Source organism: Mugil cephalus, chromosome 3 (assembly GCF_022458985.1).
Source record: "Mugil cephalus isolate CIBA_MC_2020 chromosome 3, CIBA_Mcephalus_1.1, whole genome shotgun sequence".
Lineage (NCBI taxonomy): Eukaryota > Metazoa > Chordata > Actinopteri > Mugiliformes > Mugilidae > Mugil > Mugil cephalus.
The window spans coordinates 24,131,407-24,156,750 of NC_061772.1; the positions used below are offsets into that span (position 1 = coordinate 24,131,407).

Consider the following 25,344-nt stretch of genomic DNA (forward strand, 5'->3'; position numbering starts at 1 on the left):
GTTTTCTTTGTGTGGCAGTAGTGAGCTGACGTCAGGTCGGTTCCTTGAAGTGGAGCTGAATAAACCTTGAGAAGAGTCTCCTTCAATCTGCTGTTAGTAACTAACACACACACTCACACACACCGAGACTCAATTACTGCCCAATTCCCTTCTTTATCATTCGTCCCCGACCTCTTTCATAACCAAAGAGGGGGAGAAAAAAGCGAGAAGAAGACGGAGCCGAAGTGTTATTTGAACTAAAAACGCTGGAAATAAGTGTAAAGTGTCGAAACTAAAAAAAAGGTAAGTGTGTTTTTTTAAAATATATATATATATTTATATGTTTCACTGGCGCTGTTTTTCGCCCCATCACAGAACGCGAACAAGCGATGAGCTGCGTAGAGCTGCTGCCTTTTCTAGTTTCTTGGCTTTCTTTCTCAGCGTGTGTGAACTGCTTTTATCGCTAGTTTTCGTGTTTTCACGTCGCCTTGTGATTCATTCCGTCGCCGCTAAAGTTTTTTTTTACCTCTTTAACATTAAAAACCAAGCGCTTTTCACCCCTCTTCTTCTTCTTCTTCTTCCTTCTTGCTGACCTGATAGTGGGAATCGTCTTTGTGTGTCCCTCTTTTTCTCTCGCACCGTTCACTCTGTGGCAACTTCTCTTATCTCGGAGAAATTGAACTTTTTTTTATTTTTTTTTAAAGGGCTTCTTGTTTTTTCTTTTTTGCGGGTTTTAGTTTGGGCTTTGTGTCGACCGTGTGCGCGTGGAGTCGCCGGGTTTATTGGTGTATTTCGCTTTTAATTCAGGCTACTGGACTACCGTCAACCTCGCTCGTCCGTCCGTTTAAATCCATCCAGTTTTTAATAGTCGCCCCCCTCTTCCTCTCTATCTCTCTCTCGCGCACACACTCACACACACAGAGACATCGACGCCAAAATACAACAATTAGCGACAAATACATAAATATTCCCTTCGGTTTGGATTAAGTTGGACGTTTAATGTTCATTTCTCTTCCCATTGCGGTTCTGAGTTTGAGTTTATGCTTTTCTTTTTCTTTTTTTGTGTCGTGTTGCTGGCCAGCCTGCTGGGGAGCTGCTATCGCGGTCGCTTCCTCAAACCTCGAGGCACGCAGGCGAGAGAGCGAGCGTGAGCGCGAGCCGCCTGGCCGAGTAGTTGAAATTTATCCCTTTGTGTATATTACAATATCCTCCATTTTTTTCTGCCCCTTCCAAAACAACAAGCCTCTCGCCATCTTGGTTGTTTTAAATTCGTCCCTCAAGCACCCCTACCTTTCCTATCTCTGTCTCTCTATCTCCCTCTTCCCTCTCTCATACATACACTCATACAAACACACGGGCTACTTTAAAAGGAAATGGATCCAAGTTTTTTTTTTTTTTTTTTTTTAAACAAAAGTTTTTCGACTTGTTAGAGAAAAACGAGGCGAGGGTTCGCGTCCCGATTAAAGCGGTTTTGACAGATTGTGAGCGAACATTTGAAGACAGTTTAGTCCAAAAGAGGGGCGATATTTTCGCGTTTGTGGTGCTTTGAAAGGAAATGCGTTTTATGTCCGTTACGTTATTTTTATTCGCAGAGGCAGGTGGCCACGGTGGTGTTTTGATACAGTCACCTTTAAAACATGTCTGTGCTATTTCGTGCTGTTGTTTATTTTGATGCAACTAAACATGAATGAATGGATGAATGAAAGAGGGGAGGAAGGGGGAGGGAAGGAAGGAAAGATATTAGGCATAATTAGCAAGAATCCTATTAAAGGAAGAACAGTCACCGTAAAAATTAACTGGATGTCACAACCACATAACTGTGATTAAACATCATCTGAATCACAAAAGTTTATAATTGCATGCGCACAAGCACTCAAAAAAGATTATGACCAATTAAAGAAATGCAAACAAGTTTAATCATTGTAAGATCGATGGATCGACTTGATCATATGGTATCATATCATCCGTTACCACAGAGGTATAACTCTGGTTTGCAACAGTTTCGATGGTGACCTGTTTTAATTTCTGTCATCCATCTTACAAAAGGTGTCATTTTAGCTCATGCATATGCACACAGTTGAAACTTGATCTCACTTTCTTCCGCTGTGTCCCTGCATAAGCAGTTTAAAGAAAGAGGAGTCAGGGAAGAAAAACAAACTGAACAAATGCTTTGAAATGGAAAATCTGATCATTTCACCTCCCACCTCTTTTGTTTGCCCGTTTATTGCTGCAAAGCTGGAGTGCAGAGGAGCAGATGTTTAGCCAAACATGAAGGCGCGGTGCCTCTGTCCTTATGGGGACGGCTCTCCCTCCTCTCACTGCTGATGCATCGACATGACAGCTGCTTGATTTCATGGAGCTGCTAAGAAGCCATTAGTGGTATCAGTGAATTGAAACGGAACAGTGTCTCCCAGTTTTCTATCACTAATACAACGGTCTATTGTAAGCATTATTTTTGTGCAGATTTCTTTGAATATGTGTGTGTGTGTTTCTGCTTGTGTGTGTGTGTGTGTGTGTGTGTGCAAGTGCTGCAGCTGAACATACAAACCGACAAGCAGTATTAATATATTTGTGCAGTGTGTTGTCTCATAATTTGAGAGAGAGTGAGCAAGAGCAAAAGTGAAGAAAAAAGGGGAACAAATCTGTCGGAGTATGTTTGCCATGTTGGTTTGAAATGAAAGCACACTGTGCTACCTCAAGCACACTCAAATCAGAGATGTCTCTCCTCGCCAGGCCAAGGGAAGAAAAAAAAAAGTCAACTCTCGGTTTGAGTTTTATTCTCCCACTGTTCCTCTCTCTTTCTCTCTCTCTTTCTTAAATTGGAACTGTTGTTCTTGAAGAGATAAAGGGGAACTTCCGCGTGACTTGAACATTTAGGAATTAAGGATAGACATAGTTAAGCCCTATTTGCATGTCTACCAAAGTCACAGCAAACGGTTGCTATTGACTAAGCTGATTAGGTGAAATTAGGTTCACGAGCTCTGTGTCTGGGGGTGCTGAATCTGACAGAACGTGGACAGCTTTTCAGAAGACAATCCCATGTGCACACAAGGCTGTAGTCTATATAATCCTTAATGATTGAATATGGGGCTATATCTTATGGGTTCTTTTTTTTTGCAAGAAATCCATAGTTTATGTTCTTTTGAGAATGAAATGGAGTGAGATTTATTAGGTGTGTATGATATAATGATCATCGTGTGGGACAGTGCTTGCTTTAGCCTGTGTTACCATAAATCTGTCCAATGTGTCCGTCACACAAATGGGTTATCAGTTAATTATATGTACACTGGTGGGCACTTTTTGACTTTTGCCACAGCACGTTATTTCTCTTTAAAAAACGACAACCACTGGCTTGTTTTGAAAGTTGTTGTCTTGTGTTTCTAACAACTTTTGTGATGACTGAGTAGAGCTCAGTTCCACATTTTAATATTAACCCAAACCGTGTGACCATGTCAGCAATCAGGGCTTCTCCTGCTGTAGGGAAGAAATGCAAGAGCAAAGTAAATCCTGTACCAATGTGTCGCAAAAATGTTCCCGTCCCCTGACTGATTGCAAGCACAAAGTAGAAAGCTACAGCGATATGTCTGACAATCAGGACATGAATGAATGAAGCGGTGCTTAAGGGCCTTTGCATCTGTACCAAGGAAATCTCTTATACTATAGTTTGAATCGATAGTGTCAAGAATGACCATAGAAATGATACTTATTTGATTTTCTTTCTTTTATTTTTTACAAATTATTACTCTTTAGAGTGACTTAACAGCTATTGAGCCTATTACTGGTCATATTTTCCCTGGGCTAATATGTGTTCTGCATTTTCTATGTGACTAGGTATGTCATAATGTGGCTGATGCATGGGAAAAGATGAAGTGGATTATCCCAGAAACATTTTACGTTTTCACAATCATGAAATCTAACTTGCATATTTTTAAGTGTCTGTATAAAGTGCTCAAGAGTGCTTCTGTAAATGACTTCCACCCTAAATCTTTCATGGCACTGATGTCAGTGCGTTATATTTAGTCAGAGATTAATAAGCCCTACAAACAATCTATTGATAATAACGGCCATCTGGGAGCACTGTCAAATCTCTGCGTGTTAGCGCTGACACAGAGCTGTGAAATTTAGAGAGGAAGTAGAGGTCGGCCCTGTGTCAACCAAATGATTCAAGAAGTAATGTTAGACAGCGTCCTGAAATAATGTATCAAGAAGCTGAGGACTTTAACGGACTTTTTTGAAGTAGACATTAATCTTATAAGAGTTAATGGTTCTTTGAAGAGAAGCTGCATTTCAGTAAAAGTCCTAAAAGCTTCTCGGCATTAGATTGATGACACATCTTATTGTTGCAGATCAAATTGGTGCTGCTGTGTGTCTGTCTTGGACTACTGTTCTGTGTTATGCGTCGGAGGCCCATGCAGGCAGCACACTTATTGATACGTGGTTACATGGCCTCGCAGGTTAATGTCCTCTCAGCTGGAAAGTTGGTTAGCTCTGCCTAACCTTATGTTACCTCGCTATTTTGGTAACACTGCATGTTCTCAGAGTGTCCTGATAATCATCAGGGTACACAAATAATTGTCTAAAGTGCATGCTCGGTGTCAGCTGCTTTTAACATAAGCGGTCTGCATCCATCTGTATGGCGTAACGCGCATATACACTGCGAAAACTAATGAGATAGGGCACATATGCTTCCTGTTGTAGAAACAAGTAAACAATCTCAAATGTTAATTAAGACTAAACAAATCAACACCCGTTTGGTTTTTCTCCACATTTGTGCGTGGATTACATGTGGTGGATTAATTACCAAACAATAAGCAGTGTAAAGTGCAAGTGGGTCACCCCATGTTGACTTTCAGGAGACAGAAGACAGAGCGGCCAAATTTGGGAGGGAAAGGCGATAAGCTGCTTCTTTGCTGTTCGTCCCCTGGGCCTCTATTTATCATTCAATGTGAGAATTTCCTTGATGAAAGTCAAGGTTGTTTGTGCATGCTCTGTCTCGTTGGGATGCCTGTTTTTCCACCAGCAAGGTGAAAAGGTTGATTTTCCCCTCTAAAGAGATGCCTTGTTTGGAAAGTCCAGGCCAGTTTCTTTTAATGAAGTCTCAAAAGGTCCTGATGATTTTTCCACTTCAGGGCTGTTTTTGTTTTGTACATTAGTGAGGAGGTGAAAATACAGATGTACTTTGTGTTTTGTGAAGCAGTAGAACAAAAAAGCGTGTGCGTCCTTATAATTCACCGCGTCTGCGCCGCATATTCATGTGGTAAAGACATTGCAGGGAAGGTTATTACTTTATGTGAACTGAAAGCATCCATTTAATGTGGCCTGTATGAAACATAACGGTGACTAGAAACAAAAGACATGGCAACATTATGAAAGCATTTATTTTCTTGAAAAAACCAATCACATCAGTGTTATTTGGCTTCGTGAAGCAGAGACATTCATAGTCTCGTAACATTAGCTGAAAGAGGCGAGAGAACGGCATAAACATGGTGTTACGGATTTTCTTTTCTTGAGAAAGCCACAAGTGATATTTTTTGTCCCATCTCTGTCCATCTGGGTTCCCAGTATTTTCTTCCAGCAGGGAATGTGATTATGGAACTGGCGACGAGATCCGGAAAAGCTGCTGTTTAGTTTGATGTTTACCACACCTTTACTTTCTCAATCTGTAGCAGGGGGGCCTGTGTTTACGCATTTCTCTTGAATTCTCCCATGCTGGCTGCGCTCAGGTGGGAAAGGATACGAGGAATGGAAAAGAAATAGGAAGAATGTTTCGGATGTCGGAATGGGAATGATATTGGTTTCTCTATTGGTGTGCCTCCTGGGTCAGTGGGGTTCTTGATGATACTATAGAATAGCTTGTAGCAGGCAGGGGAGCCGTGAGCCTTGGTTGATGTTAAGATGCACGTACACACACGCACACGCAAGCAGCTTGACACACACACACTTTGCTGTCAGAAGAGGCATTTATGCATAGGGACAGGGTGCACACACACACAAGACGCACACAGAGGTATACACACAAATGTATGAGATTGTGCCTCGACAGCCCCCCATTTATTGATCTTCTTCAGCATTTAAAATCTGGTCACTGCTGCCACAAAGGCTTTTTATTTTAGCTGCGCTGGCAAAGCCTGCTCTGAGCTAAGCCAGAATTTTAAATATTTAACTCCTACGTAACGCGGAGAGGAATGACAAAGATAGAGGGAAACAAATAGGAAAGCGGTTTTGATCTATAGGTATATTTGTTCACACGCCGTGTTTTGTGTCGAACAGACAGATATAATCGGCCCGCGGTGTGTAAGTGCCATAGTTCAGAATAAAGATCTGCATGTGCAGCACCTTTTCCTTCATAAAGTTTGTATGAACTGACGGTTGTCCTCTATCTCTCTCTCTCTCTCTCTCTCTCTTTCTCCTGGAGAAGCTGAAAAGAAAAAGAAGTGAAAGCAGTTGACTCTGAATTTAACTTAACTCAGAACTGACCTACATGGCCTTACCCTGTTGGTAGGTGCGTCTGAAATGCAAGCAGTCATTGGATTAGTCATTGCTGGACACCCGGGACAAGCTGCTGTTTTTAGCATTTAAAGGTTAAAAAAAGGATACTCATGTGTAGAGGGGCAACTCAGCGGCGTCTAATCTGCACAAGTCACGTAGCACACTCTTTTACAGTCACCGTTATCTCTTTTCCTAAGTATAGTCATTCTCTCTTCTCGATGCAAGCGAGCCACAGCATTAAAACAATTTATTTCCCCTTTTTCGTCTTAGGAAATTGTGTTCAGTTACTGCCAGGTGGTGTGTAGAGGAAATGGTCTGACTAGCTCTGTTCACACTACATTTCAAAATAATTTGTCTTGAAAAGGTCAAAGCAGTGGATTTTGAAATGCTTCTGTATTGTTGGGAAAAAGGCATGTTGCATTAGGATTAGTCATTAAAACACGACCAGGCAGTCAAACAACAAGGTTTTTCCTCATCCAGTTCAACCTGCTGCTGCTGCTGGTGCTTCTGCCGCTGTTGTTTTTCTCTTGTCCAACCATGAAAGCCTAGCCCTGCTCGGTCTGTGGCATTGTCCCGTTTTCCCCCACTCTGTCTGTCTGTCTGTCTCTCTCTCTCTCTCTCTCTCTCTTTCGCTTTTGCTCTCTCTTTCTGAACGATGACACTGAGAGACAGCTGTAACGTGAGACGCCTCTCGATCCTGGCAGGGGCTTCGAAAGCCGAGGCAGAAGGGAGGGAGAGGGCCTTTATCTGAGACTGGGGGCGCTGACCTCCCTCATTCCCCTTCTCTTTTTCTCCTCCTTTCTCTCGCTGTCTCTGCGTCTGCTAGCATACCATATCCTCCCCCCACCAACAGAAGCAACGGCTGCACTCTTAAAGAAAAAAAAAAAAAAAAGTGTAATGAGAAAACACTGTCTCTAAACCTGATGAATGAAATAACCCGCGTTGTTCCTGTTTGCACCGTTTAAAGTTGCTTTTAAATCCCCAGCATCTTTAGTCAGTGTTGGATGGATGTAACTTAACAACTGACTATAGCGAGGGGATATTTGAGTGACTTATGTTACTGATCTGTGTAGGGACGGGTTTTGTGTGTCTGCATGTGCGTGCGGATGTAGATGGAAACATCCACACATCCCCTGGACTCTAGGCTATGGCTGCTAAATCCTCTGTGAGAGCTCCCGTGTGTAATCCAAACATTTAGAGCTAATTTAAGCATGCAGGCAGGAGCAGCATCCTTTAGGAAACAACAGCTCTCTCTTTCTCCCGCTCTCTTTTTCTCTCCATCCTCCACTGTGTGTGTATGTGTGTGTGTGTGTGTGTGTGTGTGTGTGTGTGTGTGTGTGTGCGCGTCCTTTTTACGCGTGTGTGTCTGTGTCCGTGTGTGCGTGTCTTGTTGTCGCTGGAGGGAAATGAAAGCACTCAATCACTCACCTGTCAGAGTACTTCAAAATCTGTCCATAACAGAACCACACACACACACACACACGTACACATAGACACACACACACACACACACACTCACGGACACACACGGACACATATGTGCATACACACTTACCCCTGAGGGTTTGACAGGACTGGCCCTTTATTGACTCCCTTGATCAAGGAGACAGCAGATCCATTTAATAGAAGCTCCACACACACACTCGCAGGCACTGAAATCAAAGTGGATTCACATCTGCTCTCCACACAGCTCCACTGTATCCTTCTCCTCTTGTACAACAGGGCTGGTAGTCATTTAAAACTGTTGCTTTATCGGGTGTTAAATTAAATTCCGAACGCCAATACTAATAGATGTCATGATGTTTTTTTTTGTTTGTTTTTTTTTTTTGTGGCGGGTTCGGTCAACGCGCTCTTTGTGAGGGCTGCGGTGTTATTACACCCAAAACCGCTCTGAATTGACACTTAGCCACATCTCGTGTTGTTGCGTGGAGTGCAGTCGTGTCATGATACAAAACCCATCCCGGGTTATAGGCATCTTCTGTTGGCCCTGGCCCCCGCGCTCCCCAGTAGGCCGTGTTTTGTGTTGAGTGTTTTGGAAGGCCGGTTAGCCAAGAGGGTGCTGGGAGGAGATGTGACAGCTGTGTTGGTCACGGCTACTCTGACCTTCACACGTCATCTTGATGGATCTTTCAAGCTGTAATGATACGCCGAACCTGTTGTGTAGGACTGTGCTAGCCTGATTATCCTCTGGTGATGATCTGGTCACATTCTGTCCTGATACACATATCAGAATGCAGCAGGGGACAGTCACCAGAAAGGCCTGTTTGACTACATGGGATTTGTCTCGCGGTGAAAAGCAAGAAATTTAAGTAGATTCCCTAATGCGGCGATGGGCGTTCTGCCATCATCAAAAGAAAAGTTATCATGGCAACAAAAAAAAAAAAAAAACATGCGTCGACAACATACACAGACAAAAAGAGGGAAGCACACAATCGAGCCTGATGTTTCATGCAGTGTACATTCTACCTCTCACAAATGGATCGCACTAATGTGCTGAGCTTTTCACCGGTCTCAAAGCGCTTTGCTTCAGTGTGTGGTGTAACCCGTTCCCTTGAGAGGGCACTTGCTCCATCAAGTCAAGGAAGAAACCATTTAGTGGAATGACAAACACACACATGTATTCACACACAGCACCAGGAGGCTGGGAGGATCCTTTATTCCTCCGCTCGCTCCCTTCTTTGCCCCACGAACGTACACTTGATCACATACAAAAGTACTTGCGCAGAGATTCCATTTTGTCAGCTTTCAGCCCCAGATCATGTAACGATAAAAGATGCTGCCCTGCAGTTAAACACTGCCAGTAAATCACAGGGCAAAGAAAGCTGCGAGAAGCACTTATTTTTAAGCAGCATGAGAGACCACACTAGGGGGGGGAAGGGGTTGAGACGGATAGGGTAAGACAGAAAGAGAGCGACAGAGAGGAAGAGAGAGCTTCTTTGTGCACTGTGTACTGGTATTGTGTGTGATGAAGAGATGAATCACTGCTATTTAGGGATTGGTTTCCTGCAACTGATTGTGTGACGACTCGGTGGCGGACAGACTGTCAAGACTTGCCTGTTTTGTTCTGGGGGCTTCAGGAAAATGTCTGCGGCCAAGTCTCGCTAACTCACTCCCACAGGGCCCGGTGTGGCAGAGATCAGCAGAGACAACAGAGGCAAACACCTCAACCAGTGTCGCTCTCCTAACAAGGCATCAAATATTTAAAAGAGGGGATTTTAGACCAATCTCAATATGTATACCTTCAGAGAACACTTGTATTACGTGTTTAAATGTTTTTTTTTGTAACGTGGTGTCTTCTTTCTTTCTTTCTTTCTTTCTTTCTTTCTTTCTTTCTTTCTTTCTTTCTGCCTGCTACAAAAGCCTCATATTTAACCCTGTGCAGATGCCTGATAGCTGTTGTGTGAATCCTAAACTAAAGTCAACATCTGTCTGTTTGGCTGAGGCAACAGGGGTAGATTAGGGAAGCCAAACAAGACAGTTCAGAGCGACATCATAACCGTTAGTTTGTCCATGTGCAAGCACGCCTAAAGTTTACGTGGAGGTAATTATGCCTTTTTTTACCGTCAGTGTTTTTGTCTAATTATTTGGAAATAACAAGTGGTTTATTATTATATTAATATTTGGATTGTTATTCAAGCTACTACCAGTTTAATTTGCTATAAGCTACATTCAGAAACACAATCCTTCCACAGTGAAATCATTAATTTTGGTCATTTTTTTTTAAAGGAGACACTTTCTCTTTTTCAGTATCTGCTAAATATATCTAGGATCTGGAGTGTAGGTTGGACAGTAGTTGGCATCTATTGATTTGTTTTCTGTGTTTTATGCGCCAAATAATTTGTGAACAAATCAAAAAAGATTAATCAGTAAAGGGAATAATTGTTAGTTGCAGCTGGTGTGATTTATGAGGACATTAGCGTTGAAGAAGGCTGCGGGCGTTAAGTCTCAGGAAAGAAGCGCGTGTGCATGTGTGTTTTGTGATTTTTTTTTTATCCATCTGCTATTGATGTAAAACTGGTAAGATCTTACAGTAAAATGAGGTTAATAGACTAACAGCCTGATTCTCAGTCAGGCAAATGATGGCAGACAGCACTTGCTTTCTTATCCAGTGTAATTCACCTGACTCGTGGCTGGCAAATCATTTTCTGTGCTGAAGTCCTATGAGCAGAGATCCTTTAATCATCCACTAATAGGCCTTTATGAAAAAGCTGAAGATGAATTCAGCCTACCTGGCTCTCTGTTATCATTATCACTGCGATGAGTTATCAAAGTATTTGTGTGCTCCTAAAGTCTGTGTGCATGTGTGTGTGTGTGTTTGTCTGTCTGTCTGTGTAGATAATGAAGGGGCCTATTACAGTTCGATCAGTTCGGTTATTATCAACACAGTCAGTCTCGGTGATTCCTGTTCTGCGATAAATTGAACTATAATGACAGATGTGTGTTGCATTACGTACCACTGACTCTGACGTGACAGGAGGGCATCTGGAAAAGACAAAAATCAGTCGGGCTCATGAGTTGTAATGTACTCGTGTCTTTTTTCTTTCTTTCTTTTTTTTTTTTACCATGACAGTCATTTCAACAAGTGACATTTACAGAAATTGCTGAAGCACTGCAGGAAAAACAAAAAAGCAGAAATACCATAGTATACGATCGCATTCGTGCCGATGAAGCATCCACCCGACTTGATTCTGTTGCTGTTGACCAGATGGATGTGTTTACTGACAACAAAACCTTGTTAGATAGCTACCCACACATGCTGTAACACTGTGTTGGTGCGTCTGGAAATGTCTGGAGGAATCAGCTTCCATATGTCTGCGCGCATGTGTACGAGAGGCCCGCAAGTTTGTCGGCGGTGTATTTCGATAGCACCAAATCACAAGTGTCACGAGCTACAACTACAGTTCTCACTTTTAACTTTTCCTCCATATCCAAGGACACGTTACGTCAGCATAAATGAAAGTTGTAAAAATCTGTGTGCTTTCCGTTTTATGACATACAAAGCAGGGTGGTGTCTGTTATGGTGAGCTGCTTAGATTAGGCTCAGACTGTAAGTGCACAGGAGGGCCTTAGAGACAATACATGAGAGATGGGCGTGAGAACGCTGGTAAGGCTTGGTTCTCTACAAGAACTGTCTTGTGTTTAGGGAAAAATATCCTCGCACTCAAAGCTCCAATGTCTAGATCCATTTCTAACAAACAGGTTTTGCAAGGAAGGGCTCAGGGAGAAAGAGACTTTTTGTGGGTGTGAATGTCTTTTTTGTGCGTGCATCTGTAGCCACAGCTGTGTTTCAGACGTCACCGTATTTTTTGTTTGATGTGACTGAAAACCACAAGTACTAAGCTGTGTAACTTTAACTTTGATATGCAGGTAACTTTAGGGGCTTCACCGTCCTCCGTGCTGTCGAGAGAAAACTAAATGACACTGAATACGTTCAAATAATTGTACTATGGTACGAAACAAAAACAAAAAACATGCCGGATACACATGTTCAGACTATGACTCCACAGTGATCTTTTGTCTCTGCTTTTTCTCCAGGTGTTGCAGCAGTTATGTCAAAGAGTTGAAGACATCTCTAACAGTGAGTACACAGCAGACGAAATAGTTTTCACATCTCGTCTTCTTTTACTCCGTGCCCCTGATTAATGTTTGCGCGTTGCAAAATACTTGAAGCGTGTCCTTTTTTAAAAAAAAAAAAATATTGTCACACACTTCTGCTTTTTTTTTTTTATGGCACGCCAGAACAAACTTGCAGACTCCTCCAGTTTCAGGCCTAATTTGATTTTCATTCATTCAGCGAAAGAGGATGTTTTTTTTTTTTCTCCCCCAATTAAATTTAACAAGAGCCCCTTGAAAAGCAGTTGTTATGATTACATTACAAATTCGGGGTTCATTCAGTGAATCAAGCAATTAATTAGATTTCTCCCATTCTAATCAGAATATTTGTATGAAACGTACGCGCCTAATAAACATCCTTTGAGTTTGCTATCTGTTCAGACCCGACGCTGAATGTAAATGGTTGTTAGCTGTGCGACACTGTGCTTCTCGGTCAGGATCCCGGATTGTGTTTCTGTTTCGGCTTTAATCTCCTCCGTCCTCCGACCCTTTCTTCCGTTTTCTTTCTGTTTTCTCACCCTGTCTGTTTGTGAGAGCAAGCTGTACTCAGGGGCGCGGCAGCGTCCTCAAGGCTTCACTTCACACACACCAAGGTGGCAGTTTATTGTTCCACACACAGACAATGACTTGCACTTTCTCTCCTGCCTGACTTGATGGCCTTGTGCCTGTGAGTGTGCCACCAGATCAAATGGGATCTTTTATGAGAAGTTTTTTTTCTTTTTTTTCGTTTTTTTTTTTTTTTTTATACTGAATGCAGAGCTCAGGGAAATACTTGACTGTCTTTTTTAGCCTTGTGTGTTACCAGGCCTGATTCTATCAAGTGTAACCGTTGCTGCTTCATCTCTGGTTGTGAGTGATACATGATATCCTCTGCAGGTTGGGGCAAGAGGGTTGTATCATTTGTGATAAGTATTGATGAGTCCTCTCCTGGGGAATCAATTTCGAGGGGGGGGGGGGGGGGGGGGGGTGTTTGCCTCGTAGCTCAACCCCCACAGCTGGTTGCTTCTAACTGTTGTCTTGGCTGCCCGACTCTTTCTGCAGCCCCATAGAGAACAAGCACAGCAGAGCACAGGGAAAGATGGAGCTCGTCCAAACAGCTATGGTGTAATTAGCTGACATTTGTTGCTTGGAAGACAAGGGAAGGAAAAAGGAAAGAGCTGCTTGACTCGAACACCCAAAGGAATATGCAGGAGCGAGAGAAAATGAAAGAAAGACAGAGAAATGTGTCTAATGGCACAGAGATATAATTATATTACGTTCATGTTTGTGTGTGTGTGTAACTGTGTGTGATATGAACCCATTGAACTTTATGCGAGTATTTATGTCAGTGTTGTGCCACCAAAAGGCACGAACCACTGGTCCACAGGAAGGACTATTAAATATATTAGGACAGGAATTACCCTTTTTTTTTTTTTTTTTTTTTGCTGAGAGACAATATCCTAGTCTTCCGTTTAGCATTCTTGTTTTCCAGAGCATGTCTCAAGGTATTCAACTACATCAGCTAGACATTACACAACTGAGCCACACAGTACCCATATGAAGCAGTCATCCACAACCAAGCTGATTCTCCGGTTCCAGGAAGGTTGTGCGCGCCTGCTTGTGAGTTAGCGTGCGCGCATGTTTGCATGTCTGTTTGTGTGCACGTGTTTAAGGGAGAGTGTTGTAATGCATGTGGACTATCTGTACTTAAGCCAAGGTGCTGCGTGAAAGAGCAGCAATGCTTACGCAGCCCCCATCTGCTTGATCCGAGCTTGAAATGCAATGCTTTTTAATGACAAAATACTGAGTGGCTGGGCGGTGTGCAGAAAAGGGGAGGTGTGTGTGTGTGTGTGTGTGTGTGTGTGTTGTGTGAGTGCGAGTGTGAAATAGAGAGGAATAAAGGGAGAGGGAGAAGGAGAGAGAAAAACATCTCGAAGGTCAGGAGCAGCGGGCGGCCGTAGGGGAGAGACACGTGAGACAGAGATAGTCTTGCGTCAGCCCCACAGCAGTCCGTTCTTTATGTGCGTGTATGTGTGTGTATGTGTGTGTGTGTGTCCTGTGGGGCCAGCATTTCCATCCGCATCCCACCGTGTGTTACAACGGAGCACCATGCCAGTGTTTCTATTCTTATATTCTGAGGAGTGTTTTGAAGATAGATAGACAGACGGACAGACAGACAGACGGACGGACAGACAGACAGACAGACAGACAGACAGACAGACAGACAGACAGATAGATAGATAGATAGATAGATAGATAGATAGATAGATAGATAGATAGATAGATAGATGGATAGATAGATGGATAGACAAATTACTGCTTGGAATTACTTTGGAGAAGTCAGTCATTGAGCTATAGATAATTTTTTACATGGCTCCTGTGACAGTGGAAGGGGAAATTACACCTTCTAGCCTGAGGGGAAAGAATTTGTGTGTCTCGCAGCCTGTCACAAAACCTGAATAGGGATTCATCAATCCTAGCAACTACTATCATTTTTCAGCTCTTATTCACGAAGCCGCTTTGTTTCTCACAGTGTCTTTTTCCCAGTGCCCTTTAAACTGGTGCTCTGTTAGATTGGGGAAGTGTTGGAGATAACGTCTAAACATTTAGTACTTTGTACTTGCCTCGGAGCTACGATTGTTAAAAAGCTGCTGCGAGATTGTCCTCGGGATAGGGAGCAGCGTAGTTTTCACACACACACACACACTCCTGAATTAGTTGGGGCTTACCCATCCATGGCTTTGTGTCGCCTTCACGCTCACCCACGCTTTTTCTTCTTCGCACACACTCAAGAAAACACTGACCCGTTCCCCTTCTTCTTGGCCTGCGTGGTCTCCACAATCCTGTAACCACACTTTTGATTCACCCCCACTGCCAAACAGCCTCTGCTCTCCTTGTCCCAAATGAAGGGCTGCAGCGTGGGGTGAGGCTGCTCTTTTACAGACCCTTGTGCTATGAATCACTGCTCGCACCCAGGGAGCCTCAGTCCACTCGGGGGCTGCCTGCCCCGGACCATAATGTGCGTGGTCATGAGGGGGCCATTTTGAATAGAGGCAGACAAAACAGGAGCTGTGAGCTTTCTCCTAGAGAGGGCAACAACGGGAGTGGTGTGTGTGTGTGTGAGTGTGTGTGTGTGTGTGTGTGTGTGTGTGTGTGTGTTCGTGGATGTATGTATGTGTGTGTTTTAATGTGTTTGTTGTAGTAGGAAAGAGATGTTGTGCACACAGTGAGTTTAGGTGTCATAATGCAATATACTTGTTTACCAGTAATTTATGAAACATTAGAAGAAGACCTTTAAACCCCATCACAAACCTTTTAGCTGCGTACAAACAGGATTGCAATTTGAGCTCTTGGACTCAGCCCTAATGCCTGTTTGACTGTTAGAGTTGCAAACAAGTGATGATCCAGCATTTGCCATCACTTGTACTTACTCACCAAGCTACCTATCCCGTCACACGCATGACATGTCAAATATTTCATCTGAGACTTTGTTTATTATCACTGAGCCACTTACCAAATCTAAAGGTGTTAATGTCTGGTAAAAAAAAACCTTATTACAGGATAATATATGAATCTACACACATCTGTCACGCTGTTAATTGGTGGCCTAGCTTGTGATATAAAAATAATCAGCTGTATTTGCCATGTGTATAGTAACCCATCCGGTCAGCACACTTGGAGTTGTTAGCAGGGAGCCTCCGATCTGCACCCGGGGAGCAGATTGGAGGTTTAAGTGCTTGCTCATGGCACGTCAGCTATGGCCATAAGGGGAGCAAACTAGTCTCTGTTTCTCTAATCACTACTGCTTTGTGTTTTCTGATTCATTTCTAATTTGTTTAGACCGTGTAAACTACTGGTAATTGGTTATCATTAATAGAATTATTATTAACAAGCCTTTATATTTTCTGTACTTTGTGCATGCATGTAAGTGTTGCAGGGTTACACATTTATGGAGATAATTAAGCGAACCACACACACACACACAAGCACACACTCATGCACACATACTTACCCGATGCCAGCTGTTGCCCTATGAAAGCCTCCAGGTTTATTGGGTCTATCCGCTGCGTTTATGGCTGAACCACAACTCTTCAACTGTCTTTATTCCTTGGTCTCTGTCTCTGCCGCGGCCCCTTGTTTTTTGACATCCTCTCCAGCTTCCTGCCCCCTAACCCCCTTCTCCAGTCTGCCTTCCTCCTCCCTACTTCAAACACCCCAAACACCTAATACTATGGACGGGATTTCTGCCTATAATGCGTGCTTGTGGCCGGGAATAGTTTGTCCCTGCTGGGCCTGTGCGTCCCGGGGCCTGTCGGGCAGGCCAGGTTGTAACCTGGATACAGCTGCAGTCCAGAGGAGCCATTAGCAGTGCCAGGAGGCCCCCAGCTCCCAGTGAGAGCTCATTACTGTTTGTGTGCAGTCACACTTCTCCTATGAAACACAGCAGCGTGCCTGGTGAAACTAGCCAGGACATTGAGCCTCAGGGAAACCGGAGAGACGGAGAGAGGTTTCATCGAAAGAGGAGAACGAATACTAAGAACGATATTAATCATTAAACACTTTTCGGCTTTTCATGTACTTAACTCTGAGAGTGTGAGTATCTGTGTTTATTGGATTTGATTTGCTCTGTGTTCAGTGTGTGTACACGCGTTTTGTGCTCTCTGAGGCACAGTTCAGCTGTCTGGTCTGGTCTGGTCTGGTCTGGTCTGGTCTGCAGATGCCTGAGTTGGGGCCTGGTGAACAAGATAGCCCTTTTTTTTCTACATCTCTTTCCTTTCCTTTCCTTTCCTTTCCTTTCCTTTCCTTTCCTTTCCTTTCCTTTCCTTCCCTTTCCTTTCCTTTCCTTTCCTTTCCTTTCCTTTCCTTTCCCTTCACTTTTTTCTGCTAGGTTTCATTTACCAGTTACATCCCTGGCTGCCTCCTCTCTTTCATCACTGCATCTGCTGAGGGCCATCTTGGGCAGAAGAGAGTTTTCCACCGCTCTATTTTCTCTCTCCCTCCTTCTTTATGCGCCTCTCAGGGCTCAGTGCGGCAGCTATACGCGGTGGCTTTGGAATGAAATGTCTCTTAACCGAGCCATGTGCCCCGGAGCTACGGTAATTGCAGGTGAAATTCAGCTTCCTCTTTAAAATGCCATCTCTCATTTCCAGTTACCGGCCCCCTCCATATCTCTCTCTCTCTTTCTCCGCCGCCCTCCCCTCCTGCCGCTCTCTCTCCCTCTGGCTGTCTTTCAGAGGCGTGTGAATCCCTCAGCCCCTGTCGCGTCTCTCTGCCCCAACAGACACTCCCACAATGCACAGCGCTGATGGTTGCACGGTGATATCAGCCATGCAGAGGAAAGGGAGGGCCACTTCCTAGACACATACACATTCAATATGTGTGCGTGCGTGCGTGCGTGTGCGAAAGGCAGAGTGCAAAAATAGTATGTGTGACAGAAACTGAAAGTGCGTGTTTGTTTGCGAGCGCGAGACAATGAGCACATACATCTGTGCATATACGAGTGGAAAAGTAACGTGCACTGTTGTGTGTTTAAGCGTGAGTGTGTGTGTACAGCGTCAGCAAGGCGTGAGCTGTGTAGAGGTGACATCAAGGTGAACGCGGCGTGCAGAATGCTCTGCCGACTCGGGAGGCAGCAAATGGCTCTGTGGCAGATGGAGTCTTTGTCAGGGAAGAAAAATGGCAGCTCAAGAGCGTCAAAAAGACCCCCACCTCTTCCTCCCCCAACACACAGACACACACACACACATACGCACACACTACTTTCTGTCAGCCCGTGTCCCTTTTTTTTTTTTTTGCACAGTTGCTCACACACACAAAAACATTCACACAGAACACACACTCATAGATACAATACATGCTTGCACACACAAGCAGATGCACACACATGTATTGACACACATACATCTCCTCCCCCCCCCCCCCCCCCCTTGTCCTCCCCTCCTCAGTGAGTTGGGCTGGGAGGCGGTGACCTTCCCCTGCTCGGAGGGTTCCCTGGCTGTTTGATCAATTATCCCTCTCCCATTGTTTACCAGGAAGCAGGAGTGGAGAGGAGAGGAGAGAAGGCTCAAAATGGCCACTGTCAGGTGGAGGGATCCATTTCCCTGCCAGCGAGGGGGTGGGGGTTAGGGAGAGAGAGGGAGAGACGGAGAGACCGGAGCTGTGAAGCATGCTTAGAGGGAAGGGAGGAGCATGAAACCCTGGCAGTTGGGATGATGTGACATTATACTGAAGGTAGAGCTCTGGGAGTGATTAACAGATGTAATGCTGACATCATCTGTTAAAAGGTGGCTGTCAGGTACCGAAACTTTAAAGAATCAATCATTAGTTGCGTTAATACGATATAAATCCTATTTGGAGCTGGAATCAGTGCCGTGTGTACTTTTCATACGTACCGCGATGTCCGTTGTGCCGCACGCATGTATGCATAACGCCACAGTGCTGCAGGTACCCTTCCTATTTTTAGTGCGGCGAGGTGGGGGGGGGGTGAGGTGGGGTAGTACATACTCTAAAGGTCAGGTGGCAGAAAGAAAAAAACGAGTGGGAACAAATGATGCACTAAGCGAATGACACTCTGAGGTCCTGCTTTAATATGTATGTATCGCAGGTTGATGGCTGATTTCATTAGCGCCTCTCATTGTTATGCATAGATTGTCCTCCTGCAGCAAAATGAATATTGTATTCACACGCGCGCGCGCGCACACACACACACACACTCACACACACACACTCACACACACTCACACACACTCACATACACACAACAACTGCAATTTTGCAGGGAATACTGTATGTTTGGATCTTGCAGAGGACTTGAAGAAAAGGTTGACGTTTCCACAGGCTGTTATCTGTGTCGGCTATAATTAAAACAATTTACAGAGCTGTCATTTTAACACGGGTTTTTGGCACCGCCGAGGACAATTCCTGTCAGGTAGTTGGTGTGATTATTTAGGGACCCTTGTTGATATTTGAGAGAATTGTTTTCAAAGCCGCAGGAAAAGGCTATCTTCGTTGGCAAAGAAGTCATGTTGTGTCTGAGAGTTTAGATTATGTCACTTCAGTTTACCTAAACCTGTGTGTTAGTGTTTGGCTGTAAGACAACGAGGGAGTTAAAGAGATAGAGAGAGAATAATGTGCTCGGTGTTATTCATTAGTTTGTGTGTTTTATGTGGCTATATGCTCATCCTAGCACACAGAGAATACATATGGTCAGCGTGTGAAATGCCTGACCGCCTCTTTGTAATCCTCCAAGATGACTGTGTTTCAGGAGGAATTCCAGTCCTTAGTGGGGCATGAGCAAATGTTCTGTGCAAGATATTAATAGCTATTGTGGGCGGAAAAGGAAAAAAAAAAAAAAGCTTTTGCATTTTTCCATATGTTTTGTAAGGAAACAGTCCAGATGGATTATCTCTTGGTCTGGAGCTTTTCTCTTGCTTCAACCAGCTCAAATCCAAGTGGCGTTAGACTTGCCAGACGCACACATACACACACACACACACACACATCCGAGGACACACACACACACACCACTCCTCCTGTCTGAAGTACAACAGACTATTACTGATTAACATGTCTAAACTCAGCCAGTTCAAAAAGCCACTCTAATTCTTTTTCCATCTTGGTCTCAAATGAATCATGGCTGACGCGACAGTCTTTCTTCCTCACATACCTCACGTTCCTCACAGTCACCGAGATATGTTTGTCGCCTTCCTATTTGTTGCCTGAGAAACCATGTTGGCTTGTCTTCTCACATTTCACACTTGGTTTCATCCCCTTAACCCCTAATGCCCAGCATGGATGGGCTGCCTGACCCCTCGAGTCACGGATGTTAGACTCATAGGCATCACAAGGGCCAGAGTTGAGCTTAATGTTGGCCGGCGATTGCAAGCGTGGTGGACAGGAGCAAACTTTCAGACTTTTGTTACCGTGTTTTGTTGCACATTTTAATTCTATTTGTATTCTAACTTTTTTTTATTATTATTTTTTAGTCATTGTCAACTTCGTGTTCTTTAGTGTTCGACTAGATTTTCATGTCTTAATACAGAATGACAAAGTAAGACACCCACACTCACTCCTCCTCTCCTGAGTTGGCACACACAGACGCACACACACACACACATACAGAATGCGCATGCAGACATACACACATTATGTGGTATGACAGGACGCTGCATATTCTGAGTTTCACAGCAGGCTGGCATTCCAGGACAGCAAGAAAGAGATAATGTCAGTGCGCTGCTGGTTAACTCACTGTTTTATCCTGTTTCTGGGCCACAAAGCGTGAAGGGTGTCTGTTTATGACACACAAGCATAGCATGCACACACACACACACACACACACACACACACACACACGCACACACACAGACCACTTTTCCTCTCCCAGCCAGTTAGACAACAACAGCTAAAAAAAAACTGACACAAGATGCCCATAGATATGGCTGCCAGCATAGACAAAAAAGCAAGGCTCTTGTGTGAACAGATCTCGGTTTTCTTTTTTTTTATGACACATGGTTTCTGGAACCAGGAAGTGTGCCACACTGACTGACAGGATGTAGGATGATGTTGTGTTGGTGTTTAAATTGTGCTTTTAGAGGTCGCAGTCGCCAGAAATAGACTTTCAAGTGTATTCTTGTGCAACACGTCTACTTAAAGGGCAGCCTTTTTGAGCATGTTGATTCTTCATAACCCGGCCGTGCTAAATTTAAATGAAGAAATCATGAAATTCACCTAGTCAGCGGTGGAAAAAAAAAAAAGAGCTTCCTCTCCAAACCACCCACACTGCCTTCAGCCTTGTTGTGACTTGTTTGTCTTTGTCGTTGGAGGATTTCTGCTTCTTCCTGAACAATTGCGTTTAAACACCCTCAGCTCCAGAGGATGGGAGCTGGTTACACAGAAGCAAAACAGTACTAAAAACACAAAAAGACAAGTGGAGCCTGTGAGACAGGAACTGTAAAATACTCCCTTTACCACCCGCTTTCTATATGCATGTCAGGTGCATGCATGCTATTGTCGCTTTCATCGCTGGTGTGTGTTGTCATGTGCAGCTGTTTGCTCTCCAGTTAGTGTGCTGTGTAGTGAGTTAGTGGAGTTACGGCACGGTGCCGTTTCTCTCCGCTGCGAGCTTCTCTCTGATTTATTCTTAACATCTGTCTTTGGCAGGTGTGTGGAACCACAAGGTCCTCTCTCTGAGCCTGTGATGTAGCTATCATTGCGGGCACTGTGTGTCTGTGTGCTGCATTTGTGCAAAACAACACTTCCACCACCCCCTCCTTGGGATGAGTCATATTTGAGCCCTCTGTAATCCAAGCCTGTGTTTCATGTGTGTGAACAGACAGACCCTGAGCAGTGGTCTTGGTCTTGACTCCCTCTGGGGCAGTGAGTGGGTGAGACGCAGCTATCAACAACAGGCCCAGGCAGCTTCGGTTTCAGCCCCACCACACAAGGAATCTACTCGTCATGACATAGGCACAGATATGCAACACCAAACACAGGCAGATAATTCATGTTGAGCCAAAGCTATTATTCTTTGCTCTCCTTAGCTCCTCCTGTAATAATATCAGGTGACAAAAAAGGGGCTGATGGCAAACGTTGCGATTGGTTCAACTGTTAGGAAGCGTTAGGATCGCGAGGACGGGCCTGTGGGTTTGGTTTCACATGAAACGATAGTGTGACACAGCGGTGACGCTCAGTCTAACACAGGTAACAGGGAGTGTGTGTGTGTATTTAATGGTCATGTGTGTATCCACCTGTGGGAGTGTGATTGCAGTGCAGTGATGTCAAAGCCGGGTTTGACACAGTCTACAATGGCGACTCAAATATTTTGACTTTTTGTATGAAACCACACAGGGGAAGTGTGGTGACACAGGAAATAGAGCCATGTCACGGGGGAAAAAAAAATGAGCTCTATTTTGTTGATATTCTGTGCAGCGTTTCAAAGCACCCCATTGCTGGTGTGACAAACTCTTTTAAAGGCACAGCTGGACTTTTTAAAGGGTCTTTTACATTTGCCCCCAAGGGGGAGAAAATGTGTCCTGGATAGAGCGACAGAAAGGTGATACTGGAAAATGGTAGAGTGAAACCGTTTCCCATTCTTATACTCTTTTGTTATCCCTTTATTCTGTATACTGGGGATGAAGTGTCGGCTTGGTAATCCACGATGTTCAATGTTTAGCTGGGATTCGTTTTTTTCTTTTCTCCAATAATGATGAGATATTTTGTATGTGTTTCTAAATATATCCTGCCCTGGTTTTGTCATTAGAAAAGGTAGGCAAGGGCACAGGCGCAAGAACACAAGGACTGGACAATTACATTTTTACTTTGGGAACATGAGTCGTTAAATCTTTTGAGACCATTTTTTTTTTTCCAGAACTGCTTTGAATCAGATGTCACAATAACAGAGCAGAAAGAAAGAAAGAAAGAAAGAAAGAGAGCGCAAACCATGTCAAAGTAACATTATGCACGCCCTGAGGCAAACTGTAATGACCATAGTGTTGAACAGTCTTAATCCCAGCTCCCTCTGTTGTAGTTTTCTTTACAGAGACACTCTGGACTCTTAACACAAACAGTGACCCTGTCTTTGTGCCGTACAATTAAGTTTCCTGCTATCTCTGGCACATTTATTATAGGAGACGTTACAATAAAATAACTTTTAATATAACCATTAAGGTTACTGATGTGTTTTTGTCTTTCAATTTGCTCACTTGAATATGTGTGTGTTATGTGTGGGGTGCACGTTCTAAAAGTCACACAAGACACAGAACAATTCAACACATGTCCATAACCGACTGTTGGCTGGATCATTGGAGCTCAAAACTATACTGATTAATAGAGCCTCTTTATCGTTGCTGGTGCATGTTCAATAGGCATTTTACTTTAATTTATTACCTTAATATCGAGAGACAAGAGTAAATGGCTTTGCGCATTTTACATGCTTGCCAGCTGTGATCATTTTGTCCACTTACACAACAATTGCAACAATTCACTGTCACACAACTAGAAGCACTAATCATCCTGAGGGCCTTGTGGTTCAAGGCCACGTTCACACGTACGAAAACGATCATGTTTTCTCAGGTTTTCCTTACGGTCGGGTCTAGTATTTCCCTGTAAATTGCAAAACCGCATCTAGCTGTAGAACGGCTGTAGTACATATATATCCCAGACCTATGTGGGGCAGAGCATGCGCTTCAAACCTGTGCGCCGTATACAAACGTACAGTCTGGATTATGGTCCGTAATCCTTTTTTAGCTCATCGTAACGGCGAAGCAACAGTATATATTGGACCTAGCCACCCAATAAGGGTCAATACTGTATCTGATGCTGAACCGTCACAAGCCCGTAGCCATTAATGCTGTTGTTGTTATGAGACGTCGGGGGCTAGAGGGTCGGGGAGGGGGGGGGGGCGAGCGTGGGGCGATGATATCATTATGTTTGTGTCAGGCTGTTCACATGAATGAAAAAAAAAAGGAACCGCACAGGCTCCGTATTTTTCTTTTTTTGCACTGCGACCTGGATTCAAAAGGGTGCGGTTCCAGTCACAGGAAGATCCGGATCTGTTATTGACGGTAGGCAGAACCGTGCAGGACCTATGCAGTTTCACACAAAAACCGTATTCGTGTTAACCATGGCCCCAGATACATAATAGGTTTTCTGGTTTAAAGTGACAGGGTGACATGTCACCCTCTTTTCCAAAAAAAAAGTTCATTTTGTAGTCATATAAATCCAGACAAAGCTGCTTTCATTCCGTGTTTATAGACCACTTTCCCATATCGGGAGCAGCACACATCATCACCAGGTTTCATGTCGGTGCAGTCAGTAAGCAGTAATTGAGTCTTTAGGATGCGGACCAAAAGTCGCTAGTCGCCTAAATGGTGTTGGGAAACAGGTTTATATCTTTTATTAACGGACTAGTTAATAATAGACAATATAATGACTCATTTCTCTGTTACTGTTATATCTTGTTTGCCTCAGCACTCCTGCAATGATCTGCGTACACATACACGTGATAATATATTCAGATTCTCACCTTCTGTAAGTGTTTACCTTCCACATTGGAATACTTATTAATCTACCTCACAGCACAAACAGTGAATAAACATGAATGAAGTTCTTTCCCTGTGATCTTAATGAGACCCAATATTGTCACATTAAGGTAATAAAAATGGTTACTGATTAAGTTTATATCACTTTGCTGCATCATGAAAGTTACCTGTAGAGCAACATTCGATGGGCTTGTCATGTTCTTTTATAAGTACCATTATGGTGAATTGCCTCACAGTTTCAATTCCAGCTTTATCGTCAGCCCTAACGTCTGTGACTCACAGACACACAAGCAACGTTCAGGCCAATCACACAGGGCCCCTGGTCAGACACTACAGCTTCTTTTGTCAAATCAGAAATGTGAAGCTCAATATTGACTTAACAAAAACCCTGCTTGTCAGGACTTGTGTGGACTCTTATAAAGGGACATACAGAACAAGTCAGCTTAGTGTATGCTGTCGTGATGAGCTCCGAGTATCACAGACGTCCACCGGGCTGTCACAAAAAAAAAAGGGGGGGTGATGAGATCATCTAAGATTTGGTCTCAATACAATCTCCCTGCCTTCCTTCCTGTCTGGAGAAGTGTAGAGTGGGAGTGAATGCCAGGCTTTATTTGTCTGGAAATATTTACTCAGTTCATCGGTAAAGGTTGAACTAACTGTCACAGCTCGTTTACACAAACTAATCTGTGATATTTCATTATAAAACCTACGCAAATACAACATTTTTCCCTCTCCTCTGTGTTTTGGCTACATTTTGTGATTCTTGTGTAATAGGGATGTAAATTAGCGGCTGATATTGCAGCTTATGTGTCTGCGTGTGTTTTTGTTTGCATGACTGTCTATGCGTGCGCGGGCATATACATACATGCATGTGTGTGTGTGTGTGTGTGTGTGTGTGTGTATGTGTGTTTTGCAACAGTACAAAGATGTCCCAAGGGTTTTTTCCCCTTTTCTCATTACAAATGCTAATGTCACATTAATGAAATCGGCTTAGTTTAAGGTTTATAGCGTAGCCTACACTGAGAGATTTGGCCTTGACACTTCCCACATATTTCAAGTTGAATCATATTTTTTTCCTGTGGGCATACTATTTTGAGTTGCTCTAAAATGTGCTGGCCCTGAGTGAAACTTTGGAGGTAAACTTTAGAGCATGGTTGCCAAGCTTTGTCATCGTTGTAAATTGTTGAGCCAGAGGCTACTCAGCCTCCGAAGACGAGCGCTAGTCTAGCTGCAGCAGTAATGGCTT

The 25,344-nt window shown here is 43.7% G+C and overlaps 1 protein-coding gene across 16 annotated transcripts in view; it reads left to right on the plus strand.

Moving 5' to 3' along the window:
• Positions 1–25,344, plus strand: part of baz2ba (bromodomain adjacent to zinc finger domain, 2Ba) — a 63,814-nt gene continuing 38,470 nt past the window's right edge. For 5 of the 16 annotated variants that reach the window (XM_047581366.1, XM_047581379.1, XM_047581375.1 and 2 more), the window contains exons 1-2: positions 11,854–11,917; positions 12,004–12,046. In XM_047581366.1, the coding sequence (XP_047437322.1) occupies positions 11,915–11,917; positions 12,004–12,046 (46 nt within the window). In that variant the 5' untranslated portion in view covers positions 11,854–11,914. Of the gene's footprint in view, positions 283–9,990; positions 10,010–11,852; positions 11,918–12,003; positions 12,047–25,344 lie in introns of those variants that run through there. The other 11 variants (XM_047581367.1, XM_047581368.1, XM_047581373.1 and 8 more) reach the window with 6 other exon arrangements.